The sequence below is a fragment of the Hippocampus bargibanti genome, linkage group LG13 (assembly GCF_051943395.1).
Source record: "Hippocampus bargibanti isolate YZ-2025 linkage group LG13, ASM5194339v1, whole genome shotgun sequence".
Classification (NCBI taxonomy): domain Eukaryota; kingdom Metazoa; phylum Chordata; class Actinopteri; order Syngnathiformes; family Syngnathidae; genus Hippocampus; species Hippocampus bargibanti.
The window spans coordinates 19,350,175-19,362,674 of NC_142746.1; the positions used below are offsets into that span (position 1 = coordinate 19,350,175).

Here is a 12,500-nt window from a genome sequence, read left to right on the forward strand (position 1 = left end):
GCTGACCTCTGTCACATCAGACGTCGCTTAGAAATCCATTTGGGTTCGGACCGTCATCCATTGAAACGCTGCCATGTGGAAGGACTCCAGCAATGGTAAGAGGAAATATATATATAGTACGTACATTGCCCCTATTTATTTGTAGTTTTTTTTTTTTTAAGGAAGGGTGCAAAGGGCTTTTTTTTTGTGCTTCCCAAATCACAGAAAAAAAAACATTAGTTTATCTGCACATGGTTTAAATTTCAAATTTTGACCAGCGAGTTTAGTATTATTGCGATGCTGGAGGGGATTTTCAATGAGGATAGGAACAAGTTGACAATTTATTAATTTTTTCATGTATTTTTTATTTTATGTATTTTTATATGTGGGTGTCTAAAAATCATTTACTGTACTACCTTCACCGTTCTTGTGCAGGATAAAACTGAAAGCAGTCAGTTCTTTCTACTGACATTTCAATGATTTTGCCTTATTTAACAGTTCAGATTTTTTGCCGCCATGGCTTCACAAGGTACATTCAAGAAAGAAAAAAATAATGAAATATTTTTTTTAAATAATAAAAAAATAACTACAATAATAAATACAATAAATAAATACACAATACATAAATAAATAAAATGCAAATAAAATACAATAAAAATAAATACAATAAAAATAAAGAAATGCAATACAAATAAAAAATAAATAAACAAATACAGTAAAGTCTGGTTATATCGATATTCAAGGGAGTCCGAAAAAATATCGATATAACCGGGACTATCGATATATCCGACCCTGTTTGCATGTAATTTTCTCCGTGCGTGCATAGAAATAGTATCGATATAACCGGGACTATCGATATATCCGATATCGATATAACGACACTTTACTGTACATACATAATAAATAAATCCAGAATAAATACAATAAAAATAAAATACAATACAATAAAAAAATAAATAAATTCACGATAAATATATATAAAAATAAATAAATAATCATAATAAACTTCATTTATCAGCGCCTTTCAAAACTCTCAAGGACACTTTACAGTCACAGGATATTTTTTTCTTATACATAATAAATAAATAAATCCATAATAAATAAATAAATAAAATAAAATACAATAAAAATAAATACAATAAAAATAAATAAATGCAATATACATAAAAATAAATGAAATAAATTCATATAAAAATAAATACATGCATAATAAAAAATCCAGAATAAATCAAAATATAATAAATAAAATACAATACAATAAAAAAATGCACAATAAAAAAAATACAATACAATGTAAATAAATAAATAAATACATTTATAAGCACCTTTCAAAACTCTCAAGGACACTTTACAGTCACAGGATATTTTTTCTGCGGGTGAGCAGCGGCAGTCACACGCCCCAGCGTTCACTCAACCCGGAAGTAACATCAAGTAAAAAAATAATTAAAAAAAGAAATAACAAATAATATGACAACACAAAGACACAAAGTCAGTCATTCTTCAGCACTTTCTGTACCCTCTTTATGACATGGAGCAGTTCTAGATGAAAGAATAGAGGATCAAAGCGACCTTTTCAGATAAAATCACACAATTAAAATATCAACAAAAACATTAAATAAATGAATAAATAAATCTTAACAATGGTGTACAAATAATGGATGAATGAAGTTTTGTTTTGGAGCTTCTCTGACGCCATATCCCCTCAGCCCAAGATGACGCCAGACCCACGGCCTCCAACGGCACCTCGTCTCGCAGCGCCAGCCGCAGGAAAAGAACCAGCTTCTCCAAAGAGCACGTGGAACTCCTGCGGGTCACTTTTGAGACCGACCCCTACCCTGGAATCAGTCTCAGAGAGAGTTTGTCTCAGACGACAGGCCTTCCGGAGTCCCGCATTCAGGTGAGGAACAACATTTTCATTGTGTTTGACATTAAATATCATTTTTTTTTGTTCAGAATTTACAGTGGAGTCTAGTCGATGCAGTTCAGAGTCTGAAGTTAGCTGAATGGCTATTCCTTATCCGGCACCGTTGCCATGACACGCTTTCCTAAATATCCTATCTATTAGCTATATAGATATACAGCTAGCTATCTATTAGCTAAGTAGCTGTCTAGCGAATTTGTAACATAATGAGACAGAGTGAACTTAACACAACTAGCAAGCTAGCTATTAGCCAGCTACCTTTCTATCTATTTGAGTTACTTCCGGGTTGAGTGAACGCTGGGCGCATGTGGCTGCCGCTGCTCACCCACAGAAAAACTTAGCCCGTGACTGTAAAGTATCATTGAGAGTTTTGAAAGGCGCTTAGAAATTAAATGTATTATTATTACTGTATATATTAGCTAGCTAGCTAGCTAGCTTTCTATCTATTTGAGTTACTTCCGGGTTGAGTGAACGCTGGCCGCATGTGGCTGCCGCTGCTCACCCACAGAAAAACTTAGCCCGTGACTGTAAAGTATCATTGAGAGTTTTGAAAGGCGCTTAGAAATTAAATGTATTATTATTATTACTGTATATATTAGCTAGCTAGCTAGCTTTCTATCTATTTGAGTTACTTCCGGGTTGAGTGAACGCTGGGCGCGTGTGGCTGCCGCTGCTCACCCACAGAAAAACTTAGCCCGTGACTGTAAAGTGTCCATGAGAGTTTTGAAAGGCGCTTAGAAATTAAATGTATTATTATTATTACTGTATATATTAGCTAGCTATTATTATTATTATTATTATTATTATTATTATTAAATGAAACATTTTACCATGTTTTTTTTTTCTCCGTAATATCATTCATGTTTTTTTACACATTATACATGTTAGGAATACAAATTAAAATAAGTAATATTAAAAATAAGTAAGGAAAAAATGGAGCCATTAGTAAGTTCACAACGTCTCGCAAGTTGACAGGTATATATGACACCGTGGTTATTATTAAACGATGACAATAAAATAGCCTATTAAAGTGGCAAAAATGGTCATGTGACATCAAACAAGCAAAAATGTTCGAACGTATACTTTTTTTTTTGTCGTTATTTTCAAAAGGCATTGACTTGATACCGCTATCACTTCATTTCTTTCAAGAAAACATGACCCAGCACTTGTTAATCAGGATTTGTGTTTGAGGTTTTCCACACGGCACCGCGACTCGGACAAACTGAGAGTCGCTTAATCTGAACCCTGCCCGTTTCCAGAAAATGATTAACAGAGCAGAATGACTTTGTTTATCTGTTTTTTTCAAATGTAAACATCTATTTTTATCTGCCCAGGTGTGGTTTCAAAACAGAAGAGCTCGAACGCTAAAATGCAAAGGGGTCAAGAAAGGCTTGTGGCAGACTGATAGTCCGATACAAAATCCTCAAGCGTCACATCAAAGTGGACAAGTCTCTTTGGATCCAGAAGGCCCCCCGCCATGCTACCCCACACGGGTGAAAAAAGAGATGGAGGAGTCCTGTTTTTATGGACAATGTCCTCCAATGTATCCCACGATTGAAGAGCATCAACACTATGGCTCTCCGTATGGTCTTCATCATAGCACGCCAGTGGGCAATAGCTCGAGTCCGCAACTGAGAGGCTACTGGTCCCAAACAAACACCCTGACGGACGCCGTGACCCCATTGTGGTCTCCAATGGAGGTCCGGCGCTACAACTCAAGCGCCGTGGGCTTCACGTGCCCAGATCAACAGAACTTCAGAACCCCCGTCGGCTCTCACGCCAACAGTCCCGACACACCCGACTCGGGATACTGGGATGCTAGCCATGACAAAAGCTCCCCAGCGGAGAGTCTGTACTCACAGCTGGATGGTTCGTGGAGTTTTCTGGAAGGCGGCAGGGGGTCTGGATTTCCATCGGTGATGCAGCATGCCCCTTTGCCTGAATTGTCCTTACAAGACATCTTGAGGGAGCTGGATGAGGACTGGTTGGGTGGGGAAGGATTGGATACTCATGAGACAATGGCTCTGTCCTGAGGGATCTTTTAGTGGAAAGATTCAGAAATCATACTGTATATATATATATCATAATTATTTTTTTTTCCTTCTGTTTTGTGTTGTTTCTGAAGTGTGTGTATGGTGGGGAGACAAAATGTTACCAATGAGATCAGTGAAAGCCTTTTGTCACATTGCCTGTTATCAATGTTGTATTTATTGATTGCGTCTCTATTTATTAACTATTTATGTTTTTTTCTGCACTTTTATATAAATAAATTAATAAATAATTAACATGTTTTTTTTTTTATGTATTTGTTGATATCTTGTACAATTCATCCATTTTGCGATCCGCTTTATCCTCACATGAGTAGCGAGCTATGTAGCTGGCTATTTACCCATGGTAATCAGATTAGCTCCAGGGCGTAGTCCACTGCTCCCCCAACCTTAGAGCAGGGACCTATCAAAGCAGAGGTCTAGGCACCGCCACCTCGGTCCATTAGGGATATACAAGTAACATCCGAGTTACGACCGGCGCGATTTACGACCACCCGTACTAACCATGACCATGACCGCCAGACCCTTTTTTTTATTACACGCCTGGCACCGCAACGCGCAAACAGTCGGCAATGCGGACTACAATTTTGGCCAGCCAGCATGTCACACACCCGCACAGCAATCTCCTGCGTGAATACATTCAATACAATGCAGATACCGTCTCGGCAACATCTCCTGCAGTACTCTACGCTGCTTTTTTTCCTTCGACGTCCGCCCGAGTCCACTATATAAAATCTAAATATAAAATATGAATTGATAATATGAAATATAAAATGATAAAAATGACACTAAAAGCTAAGTATAAAATGTATAAATGAACTGTACAGTAAACCGTTTTGTATACATTACAGGTACAGTTATACAGTAATAAAAAATTGATAATATGAAATATAAAATGATAAAAACGACACTACAAGATAAGTACAGTGATACCTCGGTTTACGAACCCCTCGGCTTACGAAGTTTTTGGTTTACGAACGTTCAATTTATGAAAATTTTACCTTGGCATATGAACTTTTTTCAGGATACACACAGAGCGCCACAATGAGTGATGTGTCGTTCGCGAACGAGCCTGTTCTCCTAACAACAAAATGGCAGCCGACTGTTTTTCTCCTCTATTCCCCGCCCTGCTGATGAAACCGGCCACTCCATTCCATCAAGCCATCAACGACCATCACAAAGGTCAATAAAACCACTTTATTATACAGTACAGTTTATTTCTTTAATTAAAATACCATAGCACATTTATTATACATAAAATAAGGTACATTTTGTGTAGTTTTAAGGCTTATAAAATAATAAAGTACAAAAGTATGTTTTATGGGGACCTGGGAACTGATTATTCTCATTTTAATGGTTTCCTATGGGAAATTAATTTTTGGAATACACACTTTTCACCTTACACACTCTGTCTGGGAACCAATTAAATTTGTAAGCCAAGGTATCACTGTATAACATTTATAAATGAACTGTACAGTAAACAGTTTTAGAGCTACCAGCACAGATTTAGGTCGCTGACAAAGCTTTTCGGATGAGGAGCGAAACGTCAGACACCTTCAAAGAAGTACAAATGACCTTTTCATCGATACAATGAAAATTTACAAATTACCACTTGATGGTGTCTGTTAATAGGACACAAAGCACAAACTCACACCCACTCAGGATGTATTCACAACTTGCACTAGACAGTTATAAATTAATAACAATTCTATGTAGGTCAAACTACAATGCACACAAAACAAAATTGTCACTGTCATCAAATCCATAAACACTCACATTTTATTTTTATTGAAGGGCAACTAAGGTCACCGAGACATATGAGTGATGGTCGTCAGCTGTTTACAGTACCAGGCGATGAAGGTTAGGATCACTAAAAATAAAGCCTGTAATTTCACCAAACCCTCTCGGGGGAGTTGACACTGGCCCGCACGCTCTAATTTAGGAGCTCATCTGGGCTCTTTGTGATTGCACTGCCCCACTCTCGCTTATCTACTGCCCGTGTCCAGACAGTGATTAATGTTGCTCGCGGACAGGGGAGGAAGTGTATGTCAACGTTCATGTGCCCACATATGTTATTTATAGGCTAAAACATAGACTCGACAGCAGTACCTGAAATTGAATAGGGAGGAGTGAGCGGAAATACTCTTGTTTGTCTTTTTTTTAAAAAATAGAACACAAAATCACTTGCATAGCAGACAGTTCATATCAATGGATGTCGTGCATCACTGTCCCAAAGTGATCCAAGTGATTCTGTGAATGCCCTGCGTCATATGAAACATTGTAAACTGTCCAAAAAATGACAACAACATCAACATAAAAACAATTCATACCTATCTTCTATTTACAACACAGGTGTCAAAGTCAAGGCCCGTGGGCCAAATCAGGCCCGCCACATCATTTTTTTTTGGCCCGCGAAAGGAAATCAAATTTGTTAAATTCCGTGATGATTGCTAAAATCTGAGCCAAAATTTCATATTTTTGGATGTCAACCACAGTAAAAGTCATTATTCTTGACTTCAGATTTGAAAACGAGTTATTCATTAATTTGCTGTGTGCTCTATATGTAATATTTGAAGGGATTTAAACATTCTAATGGGTTCCCCAAATTCATAACGGCCCTTGAGAGGAAACCATAACTACAATGTGGCCCGCGGCAAAAAATGACTTTGACACCCCTGATTTACAACATCCTATATTTTTAAAGCTTAAGTCTTGAATGACAGTGACCAATACAAAATGATACATTAGAACCCATTAGAATGTTTAAATCTCTTCAAATATTACATATAGAGCACACAGCAAATTAATGAATAACTCGTTTTCAAATCTGAAGTCAAGAATAATGACTTTTATTGTGGTTGACATCCAAAAATATGAAATTTTGGCTCAGATTTTAGCAATCATCATGGAATTTAACAAGTTTGATTTGCTTTCGCGGGCCGAAAAAAATAATGTGGCGGGCCGGATTTGGCCCGCGGGCCTTGACTTTGACACCTGTGCATTAGATGGACCCATAGTTACCCGAAAATGAAACTGGAAGATTAATTGCAATTGCTAAATTCATCATAACAGTGCGATGTATTTTTTTAATACCTATTCCACTGGGACGAGTGCTGGATTATTGTGTGTTCGTGTTGTCCACTTGGTGCCAATGGTGATAAATTCATTTGCTTTTCTATTATCATGCCTTTCTTATTCATAAAAACAATTGATTACATTAGCCAAAGCCAATAATACCATTGCAGTCATAAACTATCAATGGATTCAGTAGTCAATCTATCCTCATAAATCCCAGATTACTGATTTGAAGTGGGCGTGGGTTGATGTATCAAACAGCACAGAGAGGACCGTGTCTCCAATGAAACACCTTCAGTTGAAGTATGAGGTAATTGTTCGCGTTTGGTCACATGAGCTCCTGCAGCAGCTGTCAAATACGTACAATGAGAGCAGGAGAATCCTAGTCTCCGCCCCCTTGCTGCTGATTGGACAGTTAGCTGCAGTCTAGGGACTGTTAACCAGGATCTTAACTCACACACGGGCATGGTCAAAGTTGTTGTTTAGACACTGATATATGGATCAATCACTAACTTAACCATCTGGATTTCAATTTAATGTCGACCATCGATGGGGTACACAATTTGGAATCACTCATATATCCAGAAGAGGTTCGGTGCATTGCTGGTTTGAAAAAAATGCAGGTTCCTACAAAGTACGTTACACAAGTTTTTGAACTCATATACTCCATTTTTAGAGGCTGAATATCCATACATTCATTCTCCATACCGCTTTATTCTTGGGTCGCGAGGGGTTCTGGAGCCTATCCCAGCCGTCTTTGGGCACTAGGTGAGGGACACCCTGAATTGGTTGCCAGCCAATCGCAGGGTACACAGAGACAAACAACCAGTAACTCTCACACTCACACCTTGGGACAATTTGAAGTGTTCAATGAGCCTGCAATGCATGTTTTTGACATGTGGAAGGAAACCGGAAGACCCAGAGGAAACCCACACGGGCCCAGGGAGAACATGCAAACTCCACACAGGGAGGCCAGACTGGGTCTGGAACTCACAACCATTGCACTGTGAAGCCAGCGTACTAACTACTGGGCCGCCCCAGGCTGAATATGTGACATTTGTTTTTGTTCTCACGTGTGCCCTTTTTCTTGTTCCCGTTATCTGTGCAGAATCAGCTTCAATACTGCAATCACTTTTTTTTGGTTTGTCGATTGCATATTAAAAATGGAAAGAACAATTGATACAAGGATTAGTAAGCATAGTGAATTAATACAATACAAATGTCTTATGCGGTCTGTAAAGTGTCCAGTGTCTTTGGGATTTTTGAAAGGAACGTATAAATGAAATGTATTATTAGTATTATTGTTAGTATTTTTATTGTTGTTATAAAAAAATAATGGGTATGTGTAACTTAACAGTACTTTACGCGTTGTACTTTGTAGACGGTGCCTTGGTTCCAAATGTAAGCTCCGCCCCCCACCAAGCTCACACACCTTGTTCTGGCCGCAGCTGCTCCACAGAGCGTCTAACACCGCGAGTTACGCCGGTAGACGCGCACTACTCATCGGCTGGAAATGTAAGCCAGCACGCTGGAAAAAGCTCCGATGAAAAGATCGTATGTTGGATTAAATAGACTTCGTTTAAACCTCATAGCGTGGCCACACCGAAGATAGTAGCAGAAAAGTGTTTTTCGCCACACGTGGAAGCAGCGTAACCGGTGGTGGTGAGGTAAGGGAGAAAGATGCAGTTGGGGATCCCCTCCATACGCCTCGCAGCCGGCCACCGACGGTGGTGATGCCCGCCGCTGGGCGGGGATCACCGGTGGTCTGTCGCAGCGACGACAGCGAGAAGAGGAAGAAGCGCAGGAGGGCGGCAAAGCAGTACGGCCGAGGACAATAATGATGAGTTTAACATTGAGATCATGGCAAACGGAACCGGTACTATCATGTTAAAATGTGTCGTGGTCGGAGACGGTGCAGTGGGCAAAACGTGTCTTTTAATGAGCTATGCCAATGACGCCTTTCCTGAGGAGTATGTTCCAACAGTGTTTGATCATTATGCAGGTAGGCATATAATCTCATATTGTTTCAAATAACGACATGTTACTATGTTTTTATTTTAACAGTCTTGTATAGAACATAGTGCACTAGACATTTCCTGCTGTACTAAAACTGCATTGGCCTTGCATCTGTTGCTATAATCAAAACCACTTGTTTGCCTTCATTGCAGGGAGAGGTGAGGGGACGACCCCCCCCCCTCCCTTCTCCATCCACCCTTCCAACCCCAGACCTTGTCACCCATAAGGCTTCCTCTTTCTAACTGTTCTTTATTTCCTCACAGTGAGTGTTAATGTTGGAGGAAAGCAGTACTTGTTGGGACTGTACGACACTGCTGGCCAGGTACGTTTTTTAATACTCTGGTGTGATGCCAAGTATGTCAAAGATAAGCCTACAGACCCCCCCCCCCCCCCTTTTTTTTTTTTACCGCCCAACGCTAAAACCATTCTCACCTGCATGGTCTCTGTTTTTATCTTGGTTGTAGCACACACACACAGGCTTCATATTTAGATCAGAAACTAAGATGCAACAGGTGATTATGTTCACACATTTGCTGGTAGAGTCCGGTGGTGCACCGTACGTACACATTTGTTGGTAAGTGAGAGACATTCAATACTTCCATTATGAACAAGAACAGACTTCTTATGTCCAGTAATGATGTCACAGTTTTGTTCAGAGGGCTGCTTTTCGCTGGGATATATTTTCTCTCAACACAAAAGCCCGTGTGTGTGTGTGTGCGCGCCCAGAAAAACTGGCTGAAGTAACCATATACAGTACAAACTTTTCGGTTTACGAACGTTACATTTATGAAAATTTTACCTTGGCATACAAACTTTTTTCATACTGCCTCAATGAGTGATGTGAGCCTGTTCTTCTAACAACAAAATGGTAGTTTTTGTCCTCTACGCCAGTCTTCCCTTAAAGCCACGTGATTGGTCCAGAACGCAGTAGTGAGGGGGGGGGGGGTACTTTAAACATTAAAGAAACAGGCAGACGACAGTGAGAGAGTTTCAACTTTGATAGTTCAAAGGCAGAGTGTAGACTGCAAGGTTAAAATATCCCATCAATCAGGCTCCGCAAACAACCCGCACAAGTCATCTGTACACTTGATGCAAAAAGCTACCAACCCAGATAAATAGAACACAATTGATGAGGAACTAGGTAAAATTATCGCAGAGAAAGCATCTACAAGGGATCATCAACGACCATCACAAAGGTAAATAAAACTACTTTATTATACATTACACTTTATTTCTTTCATTATAATACCATAGCACATTTATTATACATAAAATAAGGTAAATTTTGTGTAGTTTTAAGGCTTAGAAAATTAGCAAGTAGAAAATTATGTTTTATGGGGACCTGGGAACGAAATATTCTCATTTTAATGGTTTCCTATGGGAAATAAATTTTTGGCATACACACTTTTCGCCTTACACACTCTGTCTGGTAACCAATTAAGTTTGTAAGCCAAGGCATCACTGTACAAACAACAAATTGAGTAAACGTTGGGAAATATCTGCTTGCGGGCATTTTAACTTCCTGTTCTAACAGTCATTTGGATTTTTTTAACTAGAACCAAAACTCCTTAATAGACATTTTTTTTTGCCAAAGATTCCAAAAACCAATTCATTTTTTTATTTATTGCATTGTATTTGTGATTATGTTTTATTTATTATAGTACCTATGCTTGTCTGTGACTGTAAAGTGTCCTTGAGAGCTTTGAAAGGCGCTTAAAATGTAATGTATTATTATTGTTATTATTATTATTATTATTTTGTTACAAAAAATAAATGTTTTGCCATTTCTTCTAGGTTTGATTTGTCATATTGTAAATCAATTACAGAGCAGAAATGAAGTCACCGAATTGATCAGCAAGATTAATGGCGCCTCGTGGAATTTGTGGCAATGGAAGGAATGTTTCCGCCGTTCGCTCCTGTTTGATTTGTAATCGCAATGTGCACAATGAAACCAGATGCAAAGTTTGATTCTAAATACGCTTAGTCATACGTATGTGATGAAGACCATATGTTGGATTCGTTACCACCGAGAGGCAGGAAATAGCCCACTTGGAGTTTATGAATCCAGTTAAAAGTAAACACATTGTCACTATTTAGGTCATAGGTCAGCATAGCATCTTGCAGAAGAGGTAGAACATACTGAATGCTAATGGTAATGCTAATAGAAAATCATCTTTCCCAGGAGTCTATTTTGAATAATGGCGCATTAAATTACAATAAATCAGTCAACATAAAGATGTATCTTCAAACCAATTACCATGCATAACTTTATCAAATGGCAACACAGTCTGCACATTCAGACTAAAAATATGTTTATATTTGTTAAAAAATGGCTGAAAAGTAGAAAATATTTTTTCATAAACGCAGATGTTAAAATGGACGCCTCACAATGGAGTCATAGTACAGTAGATTATTATTTTTAATATAATAATAATACATTTAATATCTGAGCGCCTTTCAAAATTATCAAGGACACTTTACAGTCACGGGATTTTTTTTGTGCGGGTGAGCAGCGGCAGCCATTCGCGCCAGCGTTCACTCTCGTGGAAAGTAACACAGCAGCAAAGTTAGGAAAGAACGGAAACAAAATAAATAAATACATAACAAATAATATGACAACACAAAGACACAGAGAGTCATTCATTCTTCAGCACTTGCTGTACCCTCTTTGTGACATGAAGCAGTTCTATGAAACCGTCAGTTCATGAAAGAGGAGAGGATCAAAGCATCCTTTTCAGCAGTGGATCAGGGCCGTCATGGTGGAATGTGTGTTTTTAATGTAAATCCTTGTTGCGGCATACGGAAGCCGCACGCTAAGCTAACGATACTTCGCACATTAGTTGCTATGACTACATATAGTAAATCTTTAAAATGGTTCTTTGTTTGTTGATTTAATTCGTTTTTGCGGCATATGGAAGCCACATGCTAAGCTAATGATAATTCGCATATTAGTTGCCGTGACTACATAGAGTAGATTTTTTTTAAATTGGCCTTTTTTGCTTATTTAAATCCTTTTTGCGGCATATGGTAGCCACATGCTAAGCTAATGATATTTCACACATTAGTTCCCGTGACTACATATAGTAGATTTTTTAAATTGTCCTTTTTTATTTTGCTTATTTAAATCCTTTTTGTGGCGTATGGAAGCCACATGCTAAGCTAATGATACTTCGCGACTACATTCACTTTGCTGCTGTGAAATGTAAATTTCTCCACTGTGAGACTAATAAAGGCATATCCAATCCAATCCAATCCAATGTAGTATTTTTTAAAATTGTATAGTAGATTAAATTTAATTCCTTTTTTACTTCACACATTAGTTCCCATGACTACATATAGTAGATTTTTTAAATTGTGACTTCATGACTACATATCGTAGATTTTTTTTTTAATTGCCCTTATTTGTTTTGCTAATTTAAATCCTTTTTGCGGCATATAGAAGCCACATGCTAAGCTAACGA

General features: G+C 38.3%; 2 protein-coding genes across 2 annotated transcripts in view; both read left to right on the forward strand.

Annotated features, from left to right (window-relative positions):
- mxtx1 (mix-type homeobox gene 1) overlaps positions 1-4,185 on the forward strand; it is a 4,229-nt gene extending 44 nt beyond the window's left edge. Inside the window, exons 1-3 of the mRNA XM_089011722.1 lie at positions 1-95; positions 1,686-1,876; positions 3,235-4,185. The exon at positions 1-95 is cut by the window's left edge and continues 44 nt beyond it. Coding sequence (XP_088867848.1) covers positions 74-95; positions 1,686-1,876; positions 3,235-3,933 — 912 coding nt within the window. The 5' untranslated portion in view covers positions 1-73 and the 3' untranslated portion in view covers positions 3,934-4,185. The remainder of the gene's footprint in view (positions 96-1,685; positions 1,877-3,234) is intronic.
- A 686-nt stretch (positions 4,186-4,871) lies between these two features.
- The window catches only part of rhoq (ras homolog family member Q), a 13,123-nt gene continuing 5,494 nt past the window's right edge, over positions 4,872-12,500 (forward strand). Inside the window, exons 1-3 of the mRNA XM_089011723.1 lie at positions 4,872-5,130; positions 8,405-9,025; positions 9,303-9,361. Coding sequence (XP_088867849.1) covers positions 8,884-9,025; positions 9,303-9,361 — 201 coding nt within the window. The 5' untranslated portion in view covers positions 4,872-5,130; positions 8,405-8,883. The remainder of the gene's footprint in view (positions 5,131-8,404; positions 9,026-9,302; positions 9,362-12,500) is intronic.